General features: G+C 40.4%; 1 protein-coding gene across 7 annotated transcripts in view; it reads left to right on the top strand.

Annotated features, from left to right (window-relative positions):
- NDRG3 (NDRG family member 3) overlaps positions 1 to 23,561 on the top strand; it is a 74,506-nt gene that overhangs the window by 9,940 nt on the left and 41,005 nt on the right. For 5 of the 7 annotated variants that reach the window (XR_005377813.1, XR_005377814.1, XM_038572226.1 and 2 more), the window contains exons 2-3: positions 7,963 to 8,064; positions 16,407 to 16,442. Coding sequence is in view for 4 of the 7 variants with exons in the window: in XM_038572226.1 (XP_038428154.1) it covers positions 8,008 to 8,064; positions 16,407 to 16,442 (93 nt within the window). In the remaining 3 variants the exon portion in view is untranslated. Of the gene's footprint in view, positions 1 to 7,958; positions 8,065 to 16,406; positions 16,443 to 23,561 lie in introns of those variants that run through there. The other 2 variants (XM_038572227.1, XM_038572225.1) reach the window with 2 other exon arrangements.

Here is a 23,561-nt window from a genome sequence, read left to right as displayed (position 1 = left end):
GTCCATTTCACTTCTTTCAGTCTCAGTCTCTTCATCTACGGACATAGGGATGATGCTGGTGTACTGGGGCTTTATTTCACAGTAATACTTCACATTTTTTACATTTAACCTCCAATAAGATGTTAAATGTAAAGGTGCTTTGTAATTGTGAGGTGCTATAATAATTACTCATTCAGACAGTGGTTTATATGTAAAAAGAAAGGATGTGAGTCAGCTTGCTGTAGAAGCACTGCTGTCTACCTTCTCACTTCCTGCAGTCTTTCAGTCATAACTACTTCAACACCAGCTGACCCCTTCCAGCTCATTCTCCTCAGGAAGCTTCCTTTGTTGCCTTCATTCTGTTTTGGTTGCCTGTGTGCAATCTTGCCAAAACTAAAGTGATCGACTCTGCCCTTAGAATACAAACCAGTGACCTGGTGTCAGTACATCCTAGCAAAGCCTGATGAAGACCAGACAAATTACCATGGTCATGGGGAAAACTACAAAACAAGACCGCATATAGTTTAGAAAGCCAATACGATGTGTAGTCCCTTATTGTCTTTTTCAAGTAACAAAGCAATGTTTTCAAGCACTAGAAATCTTCGTGAATTTTCTCTTACTAAATAGACACAGTGCCAGGTACGATAAAAGCCTGAGAGTTCCATGCCCCTGGGATCAGGCCAGGTGCACCTTTCTGCTGATACGCTGAATGAGTGGGCTAGTTGTTGAATTTCATCAAGTTGATAACGGGGGTGTGGATCTCTTAGGATTGTAGTAAGAACTGAAGAGTTGGGGAGTGGGGAGCATTCATTCTGGGAAATAAAGTACTACATTAAAGGGAGCTTCTGAGTCGCAGAATGTCGGTCCTATCAGGAACTAAAAGGTCATCCTACCTTGTATTTTCCCTTGACTAATGAGGGAACTAAGGCCAGGAAAGGGAAAATGCTTTGTCCGGTGCCACTCAACTCAGCAGGGGCCTACCTAGGTCTAGAGTCCACATTTGATGTGTTTATGGGCTCTTTCCCAAACTGGAAGGATGTGGGCATCCATTTTTTCCTGAGTGAACAATGTTTGTACTATACTGTTGGACTTTAAACTGTGTTCTGTGGAGCCCTGGCGGTCTCATCACCACTTCAGGCAGAGCTTGTATACTTTTCTCTGTTTTCTTTTTCAGAGTTTTGATGCAAAAATTAAATCTGTAGTCTTGATAACTTTAAGGGCCGTCTCAGTGCCATCTCTGAGTATCCAAGAACACTGGTGTCTCTCTGGTCATCCTGGGAACATTTTTGCTTGCATTTCAGTTCAGAAATCCCAGTTTCTGTATTTCTGCAGAGTGATACACATAGTCATGGGCTTTTTAGCGTGGAGAACTGAACCTTATTTTTCCTAGACTTTCACTGTCAAAAGATAATAGTTCTTCCTTTGTGTCTGACTGGTTCTGCTTTCTTGCTTTCTTTAAAATATTGTATTTATTTGAGAGAGAGTATATGCACTCTAGTGAAGGGGAGAGACAGAGGGAAAGAGAAAGAGGCAGATAACCTTAAGCAGACTCTACACTAAGTGGAGAGCCTGATGCTGGGCTCCATCCATCTCATGACCCTGAGATCATGATCTGAGCTGAAACCAAGAGTTGGATGCTTAACCAACTGAGCCACCCAGGTGCCCCCTGGTTCTACTTTCTTTCCCATCACTAAGTTGTCTTTGAGAAGAGCCTAAGGCCTATAGCTCCTCCTTACCTCTAGTTTGGTAAGTAAGCACCTGTGGATTTTCTTCATTAACTCACTCTTGCCTATGCTCAGGTCTCTTGGAGATCCAAATATTAATTTTGACTCTATACATTGATATTTTTCATCAATTTCTCTGTTAGTGCTTCTCAGCTCCATTGGACTATTATTCTTTATCCTTCTAACTGAAAACTTTGGTAAAATCTGACTCTTTTCTGGCCATATGCTATTTTTTCCAACATTGTATCCCAGATCTCCCTTTTTCTTTACATGTGATTCAAGTAGCATGATCACACTTGTCACCTTTCAGCTGGATTTCTGTAGCAAAGTACTAAACTCTTCTCTTTCTCTAGATTTCCCTTCTAGTTATTCTGAGCAGTTGAATCTTTTAAAAATCCCATTTAATTTACTGAAATCCTTTTGGGAAAAAGGCAGGATGAAATTAGATAAATAGAGTCTTTCTCTACCCCATCCTCATCTCTATTAAGAATTGTTGCTGAGGGCAGCCCCGGTGGCGCAGCGGTTTAGCGCCGCCTGCAGCCCAGGGCGTGATCCTGGAGACCCGGGATCGAGTTCCACGTCAGGCTCTCTGTGTGGTGCCTGCTTCTCCCTCTGCCTGTGTCTCTGCCTCTCTCTCTCTCTCTCTGTCTCTATGAATAAATAAAATAGAGTCTTAAAAAAAAAGGAATTTTTGCTGATAATCAAGGTTTTCAGTTACCTCCTCAACTCAGATGTTCTCTCCTTGTCAGCTGATGAGGTCACATGCTGGATTGTCATCACTCTAAACTGATATACTAAGATCCTAAACAAGATCCCCAGGTGATTGTACACTGAGGTTTGAGGCACGCTGTTCTAACAACAAACAAGAAATAGGTCTTGTTTCTGAAACAGGTTACCAAGTAATAGCTTGAATTTTATTTCTCTTCTCCTTCCTCATTCCATCTTCTGTCTTCAGCTGACTATTGAGATAGTTAGGGTTCTTGTCCTGAAATGGTGACTCAAACCTTCATTCTGGCTTCCAAGTCAGTGGTGATACAGGATTGCTCTAGGTTTCTGTTCCCTTTACTTGAAGGAGGTGCCCCCATGGATAGAGAGGAAGAAATTTGCCCAGGGTCCTACACCCAGTATATAGGGCTTGGCATAGACATTAGGATAGTGGGGAAAGGAAAGGTTTTTACATTCTTGCTATTCCTTACATAGATGGGAGATACTGGAAGAGTTACTTAACTTCTCTAAGCCTAAATTTATCATCTCTAAACTAAGAAATGCAAATATCTGCATATCTGCCTGAGAGGATTGTTAGGAGGATTAAATATAGGGTACTTAGAGTATAATTCCTGGCACAGAGTAGGAATTTACACTTTTCCCCTTTCACTCTAGCCATTTGGTACCAGGTTCACTGCCTCAGTTTGAGGATGGCTGGTTTTTACTTGTCAGCCCTCCTTCTGCCTCCTATAACTGGGAAAGAGGATGAACATTTTGTTATCTACTGCAGTTTATAAAATCCCTACCAGCTTTATAAGAATATTAGTAGCCCTGGGGTGCTTGGGTGGCTCAGTCAGTTAAGCATCCAACTCTTGATCTCAGCTCAGGTCTGGATCTTAGGGTGATGAGTTCAAACCCCACATTGGGCTCCACACTGGGCATGGAGCCTACTTTAAAAAAAAAAAAAAAGAAAGAAAGAATATTAATAACCCTTATTACCAGGATAGGATCTGGCTGGCAGCCTTATCATTTATGCAGATGAGGGAACTGCAGGCCTTAAGGATCCCCAGGAGGGAGCCAGGCTGTGTAGCTAAGAGATCTGGAGATGGAGTTTTCCACCATGTGATCTTAGTCCTTATAAGTGTTATAAAATTGCTCATTGTCAAGGGCTTGGGACAGTGAGAACTGAGCAAAAATTGAATCTCTGGAGGAATGAAGTAGGTCCTCTATAACAGAGAAGGTAAACATCTACTGTCTTGTTGCCAATTTCCAAGTCACACTGAAACAGTTCGCTGTCCTGCATTGTCTGCATTGGGCCCAACTGATAGGGACAGGTTTCTCATTTAATTTGTGCCCTTATTTAAGTGTTTCTCCTGGCACAAACATTGCATTTTTTTCCATCTTTACAAAATGCATGGGAACATTAGGTCAATGCCAGTCACTTTGGAACTGAGGGCACCTCTGGCTTTCTTCTGGCCCTGAGGCTCCTTAGGGATCTGCAAGAGTTACATTTGAATAATTAACATCTTGAAGGGTCCTGCTTTCAAGTGAATGAATTAAAGTAGGGAATAAAGTGGGTAGATTGGAAAATAATTTCAGGAAATAACCACTTTACATGGAAAAAAAGGATAAGTGGAAATAGACTAAAATGTTAAACAGTGGTTGTCTTTAAATGGAAAGACTGTGAATAAAATATCTTTTCATTATTCTGTGATTTCACATTTTCTAAAGTGAGCACATACTATTTTTATAATAGGAAAAAGAACTTTAAAATTGACATTTTAGGGCAGCCCCGGTGGCACAGTGGTTTAGCGCCGCCTGCAGCCCAGGGCATGATCCTGGAGACCTTGGAACGAGTCCCACGTCAGGCTCTCTGCATGGAGCCTGCTTCTCCCTCTGCCTGTGTCTCTGCCTCTCTCTCTCTTTCTCTCTGTCTCTATGAATAAATAAATAAAATCTTTAAAAAAAAAGATTTAAAAAATAATAAAAAATAAAATTGACATTTTAAGTTACTGATAAACAGTGACATCTAAATGAAAAGTAACTATGGTTTACTGTGTGATTAATAAGCACACAACGAGGGGTACCTCAGTGGCTTAGTCGGTTAAGCATCAGGCTTTTGGTTTTGGCTCAGGTTGTGATCTCAGGGTCGTGAGATGGAGCCCTGAGTGGGGCTCTGCACTCAGTGAGAAGTGTGCTTGAGATTTTCTCTCTTTCTTCCTGCCCCTCCTGCTCTTGCTCTCTCTCTCTCAAATAAATAAATCTTTAAAAATAAAAATGAAATAAGTACACAATGAGTATAGATCCCAGTTAGGCCAGTATTTTGGGTCAAAGTGGTATTGGTTTGGGGGGGTTGTTTGTTTTACCTTTTTTTTTTTATTTCTTTATTTTTAAGATTTTATTTATTCATAGAGACAGAGAGAGAGAGAGAGAAGCAGAGACACAGGCAGAGGGAGAAGCAGGCTTCATGCAGGGAGCCCAACACAGGACTCGATCCCGGGTCTCCAGGATCACACCCCAGGCTGCACGTGGTGCTAAACCGCTGCGCCACTGGGGAAACTTTATTTATTAGAGAGAGAGAGAAAGAAAAAGAAAAAAAACAAGCATGGGGAGAGGGTGAGGGAGAAGCAGGCTTCCCGCTGAGCAGGGAGCCCAACATGGGGCTCGATCGCGCCATCCCAGGACCCTGGTATCAGAGCTTGAAGAGAAGGCAGACACTTAACCAACTGAGCCACCCAGGCATCCCAGGTCAAAGTGTTATTGTAAGAAAGAATTGCAGGGCACACCAGGTGGCTGGCTCAGCAGTTTAGCGCCACCTTCAGCCCAGGGCCTGATCCTGGAGCCCTGGGATCAGGTCCCACATCCGACTCCCTGCAGGGAGCCTGTTTCTCCCTCTGCCTGTGTCTCTGCCTCTCTCTCTCTCTCTCCCTTTCTCTCTCTCTCTCTCATGAATAAATAAAATCTTAAAAAAAAAAAAAGAATTGCAGATGCCAGCTGAGATTTATGATGAAACATTCAAGCCACCTCATCCTCTTATGAAATGTACATGGTATAAAAACAAAATAGAGGGCAGCCCTGGTGGCGCAGCGGTTTAGCGCCGCCTGCGGCCGGGGGTGTGATCCTGGAGACCCGGGATCAAGTCCCACATCGGGCTCCCTGCATGGAGCCTGCTTCTCTCTCTGCCTGTGTCTCTGCCTCTCTTTCGCTCTCTCTGAATAGATAAATCTTTAAAAAAAAATTAAAAAAAAATAGAAATCCAGCTCTGGTCATTCAGCAGCTCAATTAAGTTTATACCCAGGAACTGAGAAAAGAACCATGTTCTTTTGGAGGCTAAATGTCATCAGGCTTGTGCTCTGTTAAGTGGCACAGATGTTTGGAATGCTTAAGATTGGCATGTAGGGTCCATAGTTTGAGGAGTGTTTCTGCCTGGCATCCTCTGGGTTCTTAGAAGGAATGCTAAAAGGGCTTCTGTTAATCTGTTCTAATGTAGTCACAGTTGGAAGCAGAATTTATTTTGGTGTATTGGTAGCCTAGAATCCATACCCTCTTCATTGCTAAGTAAATCAAAGCCATGTAATCCTATGTCTGGAGGGAAAACCAAACATGAATTAATATAGTAGGCTAATATCATGAAGGCTTTTTTGATTTTCATCAATCAAAAGTAATTGTTCCTTCTTTGAACTATTATGGCCCTTCTTTTTGTCATTTTGTAGTTATAGATTGTTGTCATCTCTACCTTTTAGTAAGCTCCTGGAAAGCAGGGACCTTTTTTATCTTCCATAATGCTTTGCCCCTTGGGTACTCAATACGTGGTTGTTGAATGGCTACATCCCTAACTCACTGAATTAGCATTTTCCCTGACTGATGAGTTCATGACCAAGGCAGAGGGGAGGAAGCCTGGGGCTTTAAAGTCTGAATGGGAGTCACTTGTTTGCAATATCCAGTATTTGCAGCCTTTCTCCATGACTTCCTGTCCAATGGGATGGAGTAAAGATTTATGACTCATTACCCTGCTTCTTCCTCTCCAACTACCCTCTTCTCCTAGAACTCTTTCCTTGTCTTCTCCCTCTCTGCATTCGCTATCCTTTGCCATATAATGAATCATTCCAAAATGGGATTATTATCATTCATACTTAAACGTGGGTCAGGAATTTAGGTGGTGGCTTGGTAGGGTGGTTCAGGCTCAGGGTCTCCAATGTGGTTGCAGTCAGATATCTCTGGGGCTGCAGTCATCTGAAGTCTTGACTGGGGCTGGAAGATCCATGTATAAGGTAGCTCACTTACATGGCTGGCAGGTCAGTACTGGCGAGATGGTTCCTCTCCACATGGGCCTCACCAGGGGGCTGTTTGAATAACCTCACAATACCATAGCTGGCTTCCCCAGAACTGATGAATGAAGACTATAATACCTTGAAGTAGAAGCTATGCTGTTTATGATGTAGCCTCAGAAGTCATATATTGTTGCCTCTGCTATATTTTATTAGTTATAGGCCATCTCTGGTTTATTTGGATTGGAAGCTGCATGACTGCAAATATCAGGAGTTAAGGATCATTGGGTTGTTTGGATACCATCTTATCTTGGAAGCTGGCTTTCATACTCTCCAATGCTGTGATTCCACAAGTGAAGGCTAATGAGCTTAGCCTTGGTTCATCTCCCCACTTCATTCCCATTCCTAAATCAGAGCTTCATCCTAGCATTAGCCTTCAATTTTTTTTCCCTCTTAATCCGTCCTTCAAACTGTTGTTTCCTGAAGCATAGCATTGACCATGTTATTTATTTATTTATTTATTTATTATTTTTTTATTCTCTTATTTATACTTCAGTAACTAAACTAGGCACTCCTGAAGGGGAAAGACTATTGTATGGATTATCTGTTGCTACAAAAAAATACTGCCACAAACTTACTGACTTAACACACAATGCATGTTTATTATCTGATAGTACCTAGGGGGTTGGGAATCTGGCATGGGTTGGCAGGGTCCTCTGTAAGTCTACAGTGAGGGCATTGGTCAGGACTGTCTTCTCAACTGAGGTTTGATTGGGGAACAGTCCACTTCCAAGCTCACATGGTTGTTGGCAGCAATCAGTTTTTGCAGGTTGTTGGACTGAGGGTGTTAGTTTTTTACTCTTTTGGCTGGAGGCTAACCTCAGTTCCTTGCCACATGGCCTTCTCACAGCATACCAGGTTTGCTTCTTTAGAGCTAGCAAAGGAAAGTGTCTTTCAGGAAGACAGATATTAAAATATTATATAATGTCATCATGTGCAGGTACTTGTGTACATTCCATCATTTGCCATTTTGGTTAAAAGCAAACCATGGGTCCCACTCACACTCAGTGGTAGGGAGGGGGATTATGCAAGAGTGTGAACTGGAGGCAAAGGTTATGAAGGCCACTTTTAAAGTCTGTCTGCCATGACTGTTTGGTGTCCTGTATCTTCAGCATCCTGAGCAGTGCATGACACTAAGTATTTGAATGAATGGACATAGTGTGACTATTATATTTTCAACTTCTAATTTAAGCCTCTTTTCTTTTCTTCCTTCACTTCTGTTTCAGAGTTACTGATTTATTCTCGAGAATCTTCTACTCTCATCTGTCCCCATGGATGAACTCCAGGATGTTCAACTCACAGAGATTAAACCACTTCTAAATGATAAGGTAAAAACTACACTGTTTCACTAAAATATTTATGTCTTCTATGATTAGTTCATTTTCTATATTTTCTGAATAGTAACTAATTCAAAACATTCAACTTCACTTTCTATGGAAGAAATACCTTTTTTTTTTTTTTGGAAGAAATACTTTTAAATATATATATATATTTTAAAGAATTTATTTATTTATAAATAAAGATGGATGAGGTTGGGAGAGACACGGAGAGAGAGGCAGAGAGAGAAGTAGGCTCCATGCAGGGAGCCCGATGTGAGACTCAATCCCAGGACCCCAGGATCACACCCTGAGCCAAAGGCAGACACTCAACTGCTGAGCCCCCCAAGTGTCCCTAAAAATATATTTCTTAACATTCTTTTTGATGTCTGTCCTTCCCTTTTTCTTTCTTCCTACTTGTTTTTTGATGGGCCAAATTCAATCAAGTGATCCTTGAGGTTTGCCTGTTTTACTGATAGAGACATTAAGGGGAAAAAATAGTATGACAGAGTTAGGCAGAAAGTATGAGAGTTAGGTTTGACTTAGAATCCAAGTGTCTTGACTTTCAGTTCTATAAAGAAAAATGAACGTCCATGGCTGGTGATGTACATAGGCTGTAATACTTTCCCTAAAGTTTGTCAAATCTGTGATGTGACCTTTCTGTCAACTTTGAGATTTTCATTGGGATATGTGGATATCCATAATACATCTCATTTTTATGTTAGTGTTAGAGAACAGTGAGCAGCATAGTTTACAGCCACCAGGATTCAGGGAGTAGAGAGTGGTGTAATGATAGGAGTTACCAAAAAGCTAAGAAAGGCTTATCCTTTCAACCCTCTCCCTCCCTATTGAGTAAATGTGCCTGATATTCCCTCTTTTCTACCCTGTGCTTTTGGCTTATTGTCATTCCTCCTATATTAAAATACTCTTGTAGCTTGGTGTGAATGAGCCCATGGCATTCTTCCTGGGGAAAGTATTGATAAAAAGCAAGAGTAAAGATGGATGAGGTTGGGATGGGTGTGCTACACCAGAAGATGCTGTTGCCCTTCTGGGGTTGTTCACTTAATGTGTGTTTATTAATTTGCTATTGAATGCCACCAGTTCCATTTTCATTCCTGCGACTTCATCTCTTTACCTGCATTCCTGCCCTTTTTTTATCTTTCACTAGTTTTTGCATTCCCCCTCATCAGGCTGCACACACTTTTTTTTTAGCCCCCATTTGGTTTCTTCTGGTCTTTTCCTCATGTCTTCAGAAAAACCCTCCCCTTCTTAAATGTCTTTTGGTGCATGTGAAGGGTTGTCCCCAAAATGACATGCCATGAAGGAGGAAGGAAATAAAATCTGCATCTGTAGAGCTTATGTATAGCCACAGAAATGAATAGTTACAGGTGAGAGTAGGCAATTTAGCTTCAAGAAGGTAGAAATCTATCTTAAACCTGGCTGATCATCAGAATCAGCTGGGGAATTGTTTAAAAATACAGACTATTGGGTCTCACTGTAGACCAACTAAATTGGAATGCAAGGGGAGAAGGACAGGACACACCCATACCTTTCTGTGATCAGTGGTCTTCAACTCTGGCTGCTCATAGGAATTATTTGGGGAGATTTAAAAATCACCAGTGATTTTATTTTTATTTTTTGGTAGATATTCTCCAAGATTCTGATGGAGTTGGTCTGGGATGTGGTTGAGCTTTTTAAAAAAAATCCCAAAGTTGACTGATGCCTAAAGTGACTCTGATTAGTCATTGTTGGAAACCTATGCCCTGATGTTTGAGGACTAGGGGACAAATAGGAGGAGGATCCTTCCTGGACCCTGGAAATTCACAGGATCCCTGAGTAGGCATGTTAAAGAACTGCAGGAGATAATCGACCACATATCTCATAAAAAAGACACCCGGAAAATGAAAGATGAATGAATGGGACCATAAAAAAAGCAGTGAATTAACTACTGGGTGGTCCCCCTTTCTTGAGGCCACAGTGATGCCTTGGCTGTGTCCCATGTGTGCCCAAGTGTTATATATGGAATTGTGCACATCCCTTCTCTTTAAACTCATTTATTGAAGCCTTCACCCCCTATGTTACTGTATTGGAGATAGGGCCCTTAGGAGGTGATTAAGGTTAAATGAGGTCATTTAACCATGGAATTGGGACTTGAATCCATTGGAATTGGTGGCCTTGTAAGAGGAAGAGAGATCTCTCTCACACACACTGCCCGCCCCTCCATGTGAGGACACAGCAAGGTGGTAATCATCTGAAAGCCAGGAAGAGAGCTCTCCCCAGAAACCAAACCCTGCTAGAATCTTGATCTTGGACATCCAGCCTCCAGAAATGAGAAAATAAATTTCTCTTGTTTAAGCCCCTCAGGCATCCCAAGCAGTCTAAGACACCAAGCAGTCAATGTCTCACTTCCTAACATCTGTTAGTTCCTTTTTGATGTACATGTGCTGTTTCTGTCCACTTCCCACGCTCCCTCTCTCTCCCTGAGACATGTTCCTATCCCTCACTATTCATGAGAGCTCCCATGCTCCAGCCCAGCTTTATAGAAGAAGATTGGCAAGAGGCCCTCTTTGGATGGTGGCATTCGCAAACATAGAGTTCCACTCCCTATAGTCCCCCTGCCCCAGTACATGAAGGCTTCTATCTTTACCCAGCAAGTGTGTGCTTCTGCATACATTGTGAAAGGTATGATGGTAATGCCCTTCATCAGTTATTTTATTTGATCCCCAAAAGGCCAGTGGTACAGGGAGCACAGATCAGTTTGTTCCCATACTGCTGGTGAGAAGACTAAGGATGAAAAAGGTGAAGTAGCTTACTCAGATTGAGTACCAAAGAATGCTTGCTCTGGGGCAGAATTTTTCAGTCTTGGCACTGTTAATGTTTTGGACTAGATGATTCTTGTGGGGGACCATCGTGCATGTTGTAGGATGTTTAGCAGCATCCTTTTTCTCCATCCAGTAGGTGCCAGCATCTCTTAGTTGTGACAACCAAAAAGTGTCTCAGACATTATCAAGTGTCCCCTGGGGGCAGTCTTCCCAGTTGAGAACTATTACTATTGGGGTTAGGCCTCCAGAATAGGAGTAGAAGTCTTGAAGTTTTTTTGTTTGGCAGGAGTTTCTGTGGCCTATTCTGCTATTATTTTAATAAGCACCTCTTATATGCCAGGTGTTTTATCTACTTTCTCTCTCTTAATCAAAAATGTATCCTTTTTTTTTTTTTTTTTTTTAATTCATGAGAGAGACACAGAGAGAGAGGCAGAGACACAGGCAGAGGGAGAAGCAGGCTCCATGCAGGGAGCCTGATGTGGGACCTGATCCCGGGACTCCAGGACCACAAAGGGAGGTGCCCAACCGCTGACCCACCCAGTCATCCCAAAAATGTATGCCTTTGAAGTCATAGTATTATACCTCACTTAGAAGATGAAAATCTAACTGAAAATGACTTGCCTAGTCAAGGTGTGGCAGAGTCAGGACTGAAGCCCAGGTCTGTCCTGTTTTAAAACCTGAGGCTTTTCCACTATGCTGACCCCATCACCTCAGTGACTTGCTCTGTCTCTTTACGGGAAAGTCTAGCGACATACCAGTTCGCTTCATCTTTTTGTCCATTCTCACAGATGCACTCTTAGCCAGAAGATACTGCTGTACTCTTCCAGGCTTCAGGGGAGCCAGAGGACGTCTAGACCCAACCTGTTATGGAGAGATTTGTCCTGAGATGACTATAAGGAAGCATTCTCAAAATAGCTTTAACTGAGGCTTATGTTAACTCATCTCTTGTCATTTGTTGGTACTTTTCCCATTTAATTTTAGTGTGCTTGTAATTTTGTCTGTGGCTCAGATTTGTGAAGAAGTGGGTAATTTTGCCATGCTTGTTTTGGCTCCAATAATGAAAAGAAGCAACTGCCAGCACTTATCTTTGTTTTGAGGGGCAGAAATTTTCAGGCATATGAACTGATTTTTTAAAAATAGCTTTTAACTATTTTTATTTTTTTTCTTTTAACTATTTTTAGTGCATTTTCACAAATATCTTCCTTAAGTCTCCCAACCTCCTGTGAAATAAGTAGTTAAAGGTATTTTTTACTCCATTTTCCAGATAAGGCTCAGAGAAGTTATATGACTTGTCCAAAATTAGTGTCTAGTAAGGTGATGAAGCCAAGATTAGAACCCATATCTATTGACTTCATCCCAGATCAGTGGTTGAGGGCTCTTTACTCTATCTGCTGCCTCTTGCAGCTGGTCATTTCAACCTTCTCAACCAACAGATCTTGTAACAAGCAGGAGAATTGACCAATTTGTGATTCTTTTCCCTGACGTCAACTACATTAAAATATGTGCCAGAAAAAACTAGCAGAAAAATACAAAAACATTATTGATAGCAGCTATTTGTCAATCGAGAGATGATGAATGATTATAATTTTCTTTATACTTCTCTACAATGAGCATGTACCTTCTTTTTTGTAATTAGGAGACCAGAAAAAAAGGATTTGGTGTGGTATGAAAAATACTAAGCCTAGTGAAAGCCAAAGGGCAGTCTTGAGAAAATAAGTAGAAAGCCACCTTTGGCTTCTATAGAATTAAAGAAATGAGGAGGGGAATAACGGGAAGAATAGAAACAAGTTATTTACCTCTTTTTGGTTGTTAAAGTAGAAAGTGAGATAAACCCTTTTGTAGTTTAAAGTTTTCTGTCTCTTCTGGTGGAAATGTAAGCAGAGGAGAGAGAAAGGAGAAGCTGTGGGTGAGCATTTTTCTAACTTTTGGGACAATAGAGACAGCCAAAGGGGTTCGTGCCAGGTCTTTAAAAAAATTTTTTTTTAAAAAGAGTTACTGACATTTTCACTAAAGAATATTATGTGTCAAGTGCTATATCTACTATGCACTGGAGGGTGGGTGTCCCTTTATGTGCTAAGAATTGTCACATGTTGTCAAAAATGGCCTAGATAGGACTGGAGCAGGAAGTGACTTCCCAAGCAAGTAATGGTGGTTCTGTGACAGAATACTGGCAGGCAGCTATGGGATCAGCAGGAGGTGGTGGAAGAAGCCTTAGCCACAGGATGCCTAAGAAGTTTTTAGTGCAGGGGGTCAATGACGCATGTCGTTAGCCTGATAGTATGTTATTTCAGAGAGGTTACTTTAGAATTGAAATTGTACCTTTTCACAGTCTGCAGATTATTATCTAATTGTTGATAGTTTTATGCAAGTATCTGACCTCTTTATAAATTTATGACACTAAACTGACACTAAATTTATGAAGTGTCAGTTTTTTAATTAGTATTTTTTAAAGATAATAATATAGATGGCATTTTCCTTTTTTAAAGGTTTTATTTATTTATTCATGAGAGACACAGAGAGAGGCAGAGAAGCAGGCTCCATGCAGGGAGCCCGATATGGGACTCGATCCCAGGGACTCCAGGATCATGCTTTGGGCCGAAGGCAGGCACTAAACTGCTGAGCCACCCAGGCATCCCTCTTGCCTTTCTTTATATCTGTTGTTTTCTGTCTTTTGAAACTATATATGCCTCTTGACTAGATCTCATGTTGGTAAACTGCATTTCTCTTTTCCCTAGCAATTACTTATATTTTAAATTCCCCCACCCCCTTCTTTTCATACTTCTCTTCATTCATTGGTCTATTCTTGGTTGCTTCTTGCTTATTCTTCAGGCTTGTATTTGAGAGAATGACTTTTTAATTTACCTTCTTGAGCTGCTTCACTTACTTTCTACATTTGGCTGAGGCTACACCAGGAAATACTCCCTCTTGGTTTGCTTCTACGTACACTTCCCGAATAGCTTATCAGGATTTGTGTCTCTGTATTCTGTGACCAAGATTTTAGTTTCAGTCTAGAGAAATTTTTTTCTAATCTTTCTATATAATCTCTGAAGGAGCCTCCAGGAGCCCTGTAAGATTGAAGCCCTAATATCTGTTTTTACAACATTATATGTTATACCTCAAAAGATTAAGTGAATCTTTAAATCTTATATTACAAAATACCAAGTTACAAACATATTTTTGGTAGTATACCAAATGCTTTTTTCTAGTTTTCTAGCTACAAAAAGGGAGGTACTTGCTCATTATAGAAAAGTATAAAGAAAAATTATAATCATCCATCATCTCTGTTAACAACTGCTGTCATTCATGTTTTGGTATTTTTCTGCTGGTCTTTTTTGGTGCGTAGTTGAGGTCAAAGTGTAAAGACTATTTGTATCCTAATTTATTTTCATTTAATGACCATATCCTACTGAAACCATCTACCCTAGACCATGAGAGGGCCCTTCCCATTGCTTCTCACAGTCTTACTAGAACTTAAACTTCTAACTAGAAATTAGGCAGTGACTTTCCTAAAAGAGCTCTCAGGTACTTTGTGGGGCTAGTAGGAGCCATGGGACACTATGATCCTTTTGCCAATGGCAGCATTCTTTGGAGATGTGCTACCCAGTCCTATCTGCGTGGTGTCTTAGTTGTCTTTCCATGCTGTGACTGCATCATACTTTATTTTGTGAACCTGGTTTCATGCCAGGAATAATACTTCAGACTAGCTGTCTCTACCACTCTCTTTCCTGTTCTCAGTACCATCTCCTCTATGATTGCTAATCTGTTGTGACTTTACTGCCACTTTTAGAGAAACGACGGTGTGCTCATCCATAGCTTATTCTTTCAGAATCTTTCTGTTTCTAGATCAGTGCTGTCCAGTAGAAGTTTCTTCCATAATGGAAATGTTCTGTATCTGCATTGTCCAATAATACAGTAGTTACTAGCCAGGTGTGTCTATTGAGCACTTGAATGTGAGTAATATGACTGAGAAACTGGGTTTCTTTTTAAATAAATTTTAATTGACACATGTGGCTTTTGGGTACCATAGTAGATAATGCCACTCTAGATCATCTCAGCTGGTTCTGCAGGTTAGTCTTATGGAGAGAACAGTTTGTATCTTAGGGTGTGTGTGTGTGTGTGTGTGTGTGTGTGTGTGTGTGTGTTTTACACCCTGGGCTATGTTCTTAACCTCTCTGTTCTGTACTGGCTGCAGTGTAGATGGTGGATACAAAACTTACTTACTTACTTTCTTTCTTTCTTTCTTTCTTTCTTTCTTTCTTTCTTTCTTCTTTCTTTCCTTTTTTTTTTTTTTTTTTTTTTTTTTAGAATTTATTTATTTATCCCGGGGGGGTGGGGAGGGGCAGAAGGAAAGGGAGAGAGTCTTACAGTGGACTCCACACTGAGCCCAGAGCCCAACACAGGGCTCAATCTCACAACCCTAAGATCATGACCTGACCCAAAACCAAGAGTCAGCCACCCAACCGATTACACCAATCAGGTGTCCCGATACAGAACTGTTTCTAGGAGGATCTTCTTGAAGGGCTATGGAACTGCTTTCATGTTCCTTTGGGATCAGGTATCTAGATTCTGTCTGGAGGGGCGACTTTTGGGAAGGTGCTTATTAGTAGTAGTTCTCCTGGAAGATACTACATACAAAATGTTATAACACAGTTTCTAAACAATGAAAGGTTTTTTTCCAAGGGGAGAGACTTTTGTTTTATGAAAGATCAAGTCAGAAGGTTTTTTTTCCTTCTAAAACACATCGTTCATTATCCTTTATATATACTCTTAGATTATACTTTTTGCAACTCTGGCATCTGAAATGCTACAAAAATGCCTCTGAGTCATTGCCATTGATTTTTTTTTTTTCAGTCAAACATTACTATGATATAATCTATTTTAAGAAGCTTGGTGAATTCTTCTTGGATCTTTTGCCTATGTTCTACTTTTTAAATGACTCAATGACTTGTCCTTTGTCCTATCAGCAATTTCATAGGATGCAAGAGATATGCCAGTGTATTTGGTTTTGTCTGTCTCCCTCAGTGACGTTGCCTTTTTCTCTTGTTAAATTTACAAGTCTTCCATTCCTGATCCATTTAGATCTTTGTTCTCTTCTTGATCCTTTCTTTAATTCCTGGTTCTGGGCTCTCTAGCTCCTGCCCTCCTTTGCTCCTCTCAGGGTTGAACTTCAACCCTGTTTTTTTCCAGCTACTTCCTTTGTGGTTATTCTAAGACTCTGATCCATGTTTTACCCTATTCCCACAAGTTCTCATTGCTCTCTTTAGGTAGGGAAGCAGGAAGTTACAAACTTTACTGGGTAACTGGTCTCCTTTCCTTTATCTTCACATGAAGCCTGTCAAAGTGTAATCTTATCTTTTATTAACTACCATATGTTAGGAGCCCACCCTGCCTCTGAAGTCTTTTGATGAGACATTTTAGTTTTATTATAACCAAGAGCTGCACGTGCACTGCTTGCACTGTGAACTGAATTTGCTGCACGTTTGGGGAAGCCACATGGGGAAACTGACTGTGTTTTCTGCCTTCTGTTGACAGACTGGTACACGAAACTTCCAGGACTTTGACTGTCAGGTAAGGACTGTACAAGCACCAAGGGGGGCTATGTACAGGATCTCTGCAGTGCTTCCCTCCCTATCCTGGTGGCCTGTAGAAGTGGATCTCTCTTCATAGCTAATCATAACTCCTTCATGTTCTTTTGATCATTGGATCAAGTTTGTTTAAAATGATTTGCTGTTGTATTCAAAAACTGCCTGCCAGGTGCCTGCTTTATGGTTGTAGGTTACTGGGTTGAACTGTCACTTTGTGATTAAGATCTTCCCTCAAATGATACTGGAAACCTCAGTCACAGATGTTAAATGGAGGGTTGTCACCTCACTGTGGAAAAGGGGCGGGGACAGTTTGAGGGGAGACTTATCAACAAATCTTTTTTTTTTTTTTTTTTTTTTTTTTTTTAGTTTTATTTATTTAAGTAATCTCTACACCCATCATGGGGCTCAAACTCATGACCCCAAGATCAAGAGTCTCATGTTCCTTTGACCAAGCCAGCCAGGCGTCCAAAAAAAACTTTTTCTAAAAGAAAAAGACAAATTAACTAAGGATTATTAATACAAAATGCAGATTTCTTTTGGCTTTATGCTTGGAGGTTCAAAATTCAGCTTGACTTAGTATTTAATTAAGTAATATTGTTCTTCCTAGTTGCTTATGTCTGCCTCTCTGTTGCCAATTTCAAAATCAATAAAATAACATCTGTCCATCTATCTACTTTATCCATTGATTGGCCCTGAAAGAAATGGAAGGAAGGAATGAATACATGGAAATGAGAATCTTATAAGGCCATGACTTATAAGTAGGCCTGACTGTCCTACTTTGAGGATGGATCATAGTAGTGGCTATTAGAAGCAACATGAAGTAGACTCAGAAAGTACTAGGCAGGGAAGGAAGGTTGGAAAACCAACTTCCTTGCTTCCAGGATTCAACCAACCTGTACACGCATAGGCAAATAGTTGTTTTTTTATTTTATTTTAAAGATTTTATTTATCAGCACGATCATGAGCAGGAGGAGGAGCAGAGGGAGAGGGAGAAGTAGACTCCTCACTGAACAGGGAGCCTGACACGGGGTTTGATCCCAGAACCCTGGGATCCTGACCCCAGCTGAAGGCAGAACTCAACTGATCGGGGCACCCACAGGCAAATAGTTATTTTTAGATATTCATTTTTATATTAAGTACAGTAGAGTCTCTCTATAGTATTAGCATTAAAAGGAAGAACTAATATCAGTCTTACAAGCAAACCAGTTATATCATAATTGTATTGGATACCTACAATAGTTAATAAACATACATCATCTCCACTTCTTGGAGCACTATCACAAGGTGATTTTTTTTTTTAATTTTTTTTTAAGATTTTATTTACTCATGAGAGACATAGAGAGAGGCAGAGACGTAGAGGGAGAAGCAGGCTCCCCACAAGGAGCCTGATGCTAGACTTGATCCCAGGACCCTGGGATCATGACGTGAGCCAAAGGCAGACACTCAACCACTGAGCTACCCAGGTGCCCATAAGGTGATTTTTATTATCTTTATTTTACAGATGAAGAAATTGAGAATCAGGTTTCATAACTTGCCATTGTGTAGAATTGCAGTTGCAAAACCCCACTCTTCTGGATCCATTGCCTATCCTTTCCAACCTAGAAATATCTAGAGCTGAGATATTGTAAAGAGTTGAGTTGTTCTTAAAGCTGAAGTTCTTTGGGCAGCCTGGGTGGCTCAACAGTTTAGCGCTGCCTTCAGCCCACGGTGTGATCCTGGAGACCCGGGATTGAGTCCCACGTTGGGCTCCCTGCATGGAGCCTGCTTCTCCCTCTGCCTGTGTCTCTGCCTCTCTCTCTCTCTCTCTCTCTCTCTCTCTCATGAATAAATAAAATCTTAAAAAAAAAAAAGCTCAAGTTCTTTAACAGAACAGATGTAATTTATTTTGTTACATCATAGCATTGTTACAGACTTCTGAATCCCAATGTGAAACACCTCTTGATGCGACTATTTGGTACTTTATAGATGCAAGAGAATCAACCTAGTACTGTTAAAGAATCTCTTGCTATAGGTCCATTACTCAAAAAATAAGTCATTTTTTAGATAAGTGGTGGCAGTCAAGTTTGGGTTTGTCTTTAATTTGCTCTAACTTCATTTATGGTTTAGATCTAGGTTGAACCAGTTGAATTTGACTGTTAATATCTAATGTAATTTACCTGTTGAATTTGACTGTTAATATCTAATGTAATTTACCTAGAAGGAGATCATTTGAGAGAGTATGACAGTAAAATTCAAGGTGAAGAATTCTAGAAAAAGTGTATGTGTACTTCTACTTAAAAGTATAAAATGTAGAAGCATTGATTTTCACCAAATTGATTATCCTCCTCCTTCCAAAAAGAAAAATTAAATATAAAAAATTACAGGCTCAGGGTGCCTGGTGACTGTCAGTTGGGCAGCCAACTTTTGATTTCAGCTGGGGTTGTGATCTCGGGGTCCTGGGGTCCATTTCTGCATCGGGCTCTGCACTCACTGGGGAGTCTGCTTCGAATTCTCCCTCTCTCTCCCTTTGCCCCTCCCTCTCCCCCCCCATCCCCTCCCACATGGTCTCTCTCTGTCTCTTTGTTTCTCTTTTAAGTAAATAAGTAAATCTTTAAAAAAAAAAATTACATGCTTACTACAAAATAGATAAGAAAAAAACAAAAGGTAAATAAATAAAAATTACTTGCTATTTCACCAGTGTTGATATTTGGTATATATCCTTTATGATTTTTTCACATAAATATTTGGATATAAATGAAATTGAGCTTTAGAAACATAATTATGAATCATTCTATTTTTAATTGAGGCTTAAAAATAGTCTGGCAGGGGCACCTGGTTGGCTTAGTCGGAAGAGCATATGACTCTTGATATCAGGGTCGTGATTTCAAGCCCCACGGTGTGTGTGGAGATTACTTAAATAAATAAATAAATTGGACAAAAAGAGTCTGGCAAAAACTTGGTATTTTTTGTGAAGCCTTAATATAATAACATGTTCTGGCCTTGTGAAATACAAGTTTTAGTTCAATCCTGATACAAATAGAACAGTGGCAAATGTTTGTCACATGTCTGTCACTGGTTTTGAGTATACAGGTTTTTTGTGCTGTAAAGGAGAAAAAAACATAAACTCTTCTTTTTTTCCTCCTTCCGGCACCCACAAATGCACTTCTACCACCATTCCTGTCTCTCTGTTAAAGGCTTATGTGATTTTTGGGAGACTGGGATAGCTGGGTCAGGAGTCTAGCAACAGGTTGATAGAAGGCCCAAGAGCTAGAAACAGTGATATGAGAAGTCTAGAATGGCCTGGTTTGCCTGAAGGTGTCCCAGAAACTTGGGCATTCTTAGGAGACAAAAGGGAACATATTTAAAGCCAGCATTGTCACTAAATGGAAAAGCATTCAGCATTGGCATTGGTGTTCCCCTTTAGCATAACTGTGGCACCAGATTACTTGAAGCCATTTAATCAAGGCTTCCTTCTGATCTCTGTCTTGGCCTCAGAAAAATCTTTGAGGCATATTTGATGATGTCCCTGGGAAGTTATCTTCGTGTCCTCAACTAAGCTCACAACTTCAGTCTAAGCCACCTTTTCCCTCTATTTTCTGTACCAATCAACTACATGGTTTTTCTCTCCCCCTAATAATTGAAACTGTAATTAGGAGTTTACCATTTGTCAGGGTTGCCTGGCTGGCTCAGTCTGTGGGACATGTGACTCTTGATATTGGGGCTGTAAGTTTGAGCCCACATTGGATATAGAGATGACTTAAAAATAAAAATCTTAGGGATCCCTGGGTGGCGCAGCGGTTTAGCGCCTGCCTTTGGCCCAGGGCGCGATCCTGGAGACCCGGGATCGGATCCCATGTCGGGCTCCCAGTGCATGGAGCCTGCTTCTCCCTCTGCCTGTATCTCTGCCTCTCTCTGTCTCTCTCTATCTCTCTGTGTGACTATCATAAATAAATTAAAAAAATAAAATAAAATAAAAAATAAAAATAAAAATTAAAAAATCTTAGAAAATAAAAAAAAATTTATATATCATCAGAAATGAGTTTAGAAAATTCAGAAAAGTGGGCAGCCCGGGTGGCTCAGCGGTTTAGCGCCGCCTTCGGCCCAGGGCCTGATCCTGGAGACCTGGGATCGAGTCCCACGTCGGGCTCCCTGCATGGAGCCTGCTTCTCCCTCTGTCTGTGTCTGCCTCTCTCTGTGTCTCTCATGAATAAATAAATAAAGTCTTTAAAAAAAAAAAAAAAAAAAAAAACGAAAATTCAGAAAAGTAAAAAAATAAAAGTTGATCCTACCTAAAGATAACCATATTTTATTTTATTTCTTTCCAGTTTTACTTTTATGTCTGGTTATTGAAAGAGTACCTGCTCATAGTTGAAAATTTGGAAAACATAAAGAATTAAAAAGAACTAGGAAAAATTCATAATCATATAATTCAGGGACAACTATGTTGATGTTTAGTGTTGAGATAGATTTGCATATATATATGTAATTTTTATAAGAGTAATTATGTGGTTGTCAAACAGGATGTACAATTTTGTGCCCCTCCCCTTTTTAAAGATTTATTTATTTTAGAGAGAGTGAGATCATGAGCACACAGGGAGAGGGAGAAGCAGACTCTCTGCTGAGCAGAGAGCTGGACTTGGGGCTCTATCCCAGGACCCTGGGATCATGACCTGAGCCGCATACAGACGTTTAACTGACTGAACCACCCAGCCGCTCCTGTGTCTCCTTTTCTAACTTAATATTAGAACCCAATTTCAGGGACGCCTGGGTGGCTCAGCGGTTGAGTGTCTGCCTTTGGCTCAGGTCATGATCCCAGATCCCGGGATCGAGTCCCACGTTGGGTTCCCTGCATGGAGCCTGCTTCTCCCTCTGCCTGTGTCTCTGCCTCTCTCTCTGTGTGTCTCTCATGAATAAATAAATAAAATCTTTTTAAAAAAATTTCATTTCTTTAGCATTTTATTTTTTTCTATATCATTTTAAAACACTCATAAAATTTCTGATGGATGCCTATTATTTCCTCATCTGGAAATACCATGACTTAACCATTGCATTATTCTTGGAAATTAGATCACTTATAATATGTTCAGTTCACTGAACATTTTCATGCATATATTTTATGCACTTCAAAGTATTTCCTTAGATGGATTCTTGAAGTGAGCATGTTTAGGGCTCTTGGCATGTCTTATCAAATTGTCTTTCACTTCGACCAGGGGGGTACTCAATAAATATTAATGGAGAGTGAAAAGCTGATGTCTGCCAGGATATATCATTCTCGTAGAAGAGGTTAATAATACAGTGAACTCATAAGAATGGAGTTCTTCTCCTAGAATAATCCAAGCATGTCCAAGGGCTGAGTAATTTCATGCTAGCTATTTAATTGCAGTAGCTATTTAGAGAACTGATTTATAGGACCCAACTGTGAGGATTGGTATTCAGCACTGCGTTTCAAATGTATATATGTGACTGCCTCTTCTAAACAGGTTTAAACAGCTTTAAACTTTCTTTTTTGGAAAGTTAAAAATTCCTTAAGTTTTTATTCCTGATACTGCTACTACAACTTACTAGGCGATATACCTGATGTCATGAAAAGAAAAAGGAAAGGCTACAACAGATAAAAAAGACCTCAGGAATGTACATCTAATTCGTACCACATTGCGTTAATCATTAAACAGCTTTAAACTCCTGCAGATCACTTGGTGAATGGGTATTGTTACCAAATGAGAATTAAGGGGAATAAATATCCTGAGTATTCTTTCCACTGAAAAGAGGTGTTTGGAGAGAGCTGGGATTCAGTTAGCTGCTACATTCTGTGTTAGAAAGTTTGACCAAAAAAAAAAAAAAAAAAAAAAAAAAAAAAAAAAAAAAGAAAGTTTGACCAGCTCCATGCTCTTCCTGGCCTTGAAGGATGTGAATGTGGCCCCAGTCTACCTTTCAGCCTCCTGTCTCTCTGCTTCCTTTATGTACACTCCCCACCCTCAGGAAAACTGGAATTATTGCTGGCCTATCCCACTTCTGCCTCATGCTTTTCCTTTCTGGTAGCCTTTGTTCACAGTTCCTCCCCCTTGAGATGCCCCACCTTTTTTGGTTTGATTTCATTCATCATAGTTGTATGTGGGCATGGGCAAGGGGGAGGTTGATTTTAGTAAATTCTAAGGATGTAGGTGATTTTATTCTCATTGGGAGGAAAAAAGGAATCTTATGGGAAAAACGAAGATTGTTTTTTATCAGCACCCCATTCTCATTTCCCTTTTCCCCTGTCACTGGAAGGTTTTATTTCCTTGACGAGCTCTGTCGTATCATGGGCATGATTGCTGCCAACTCCCCAAATCGACATTCTTCAGCTTAGCAGCCTCATTACTTAAGAGAAGATCTTTACCTGTAATTCTAGGGAAAAATCCAGGGGTAGATTCTTGTTGGCTTAGTATGGGTCACGTGTACATTTTTGGGCCACTCACTGTGGTCAGAGGGTAGGGTGTTTGAATTGGTCAGACATGCACCCCCTCCTACCTGGGTTCTCCTACTTAAGAGACTTGGTGTTCTGGGATGTTGCATGTGGGTTAAATAACCATTTACTCTTTTTTTCCTCATTGTTAACTAAAGCTATGTGAGGAAGATATTGGAGTTGGCTTTAAAGGAAGAAAAGATAGATTTTATGTGTTGATAAATTATAAAAGAGGCTTTCAGATAAAGAGCCTAATTTGTGAGAAGGCCGAGAGTTGTAGGTGGTTGAAAAGTAACAGGAGAAACAGTCTGCAAGGGTGTTGACTGAAATAGGCTGAAAGAGGTAAGAGGTAGGAGGGAGAGAGCTGAAACTAGAGTCAGGGAAAGGTGTCATGGAACTTTAAAAAGGAAAAGGTGATCTTTTGATAGGCCTAAGACGGAGTATTCCTGGAGGCAGATTTTTTTACTCTGGGAGTAAATGAGGTTATGCAAATGAACCTTAAACCACTATACAGAGGTAAGGTAGTAGAGGTATTATATCAGTAATTCCTGTGTAATAACAAAAACTATACCCAAGGCTCATAAGTAGCCTGCTTATTAGAAACAGTAAAATTTCATGCTAACAAAAATGTTGACATTTCCAAGGGTGGTGTTCTACAACGATTTCAGACTGACCAGGACA

This window comes from Canis lupus, chromosome 24 (assembly GCF_011100685.1).
Source record: "Canis lupus familiaris isolate Mischka breed German Shepherd chromosome 24, alternate assembly UU_Cfam_GSD_1.0, whole genome shotgun sequence".
Taxonomy (NCBI): domain Eukaryota; kingdom Metazoa; phylum Chordata; class Mammalia; order Carnivora; family Canidae; genus Canis; species Canis lupus.
Note: the sequence above shows the minus strand (reverse complement) of the source record. Positions and strands in the feature narration are given on the sequence as shown.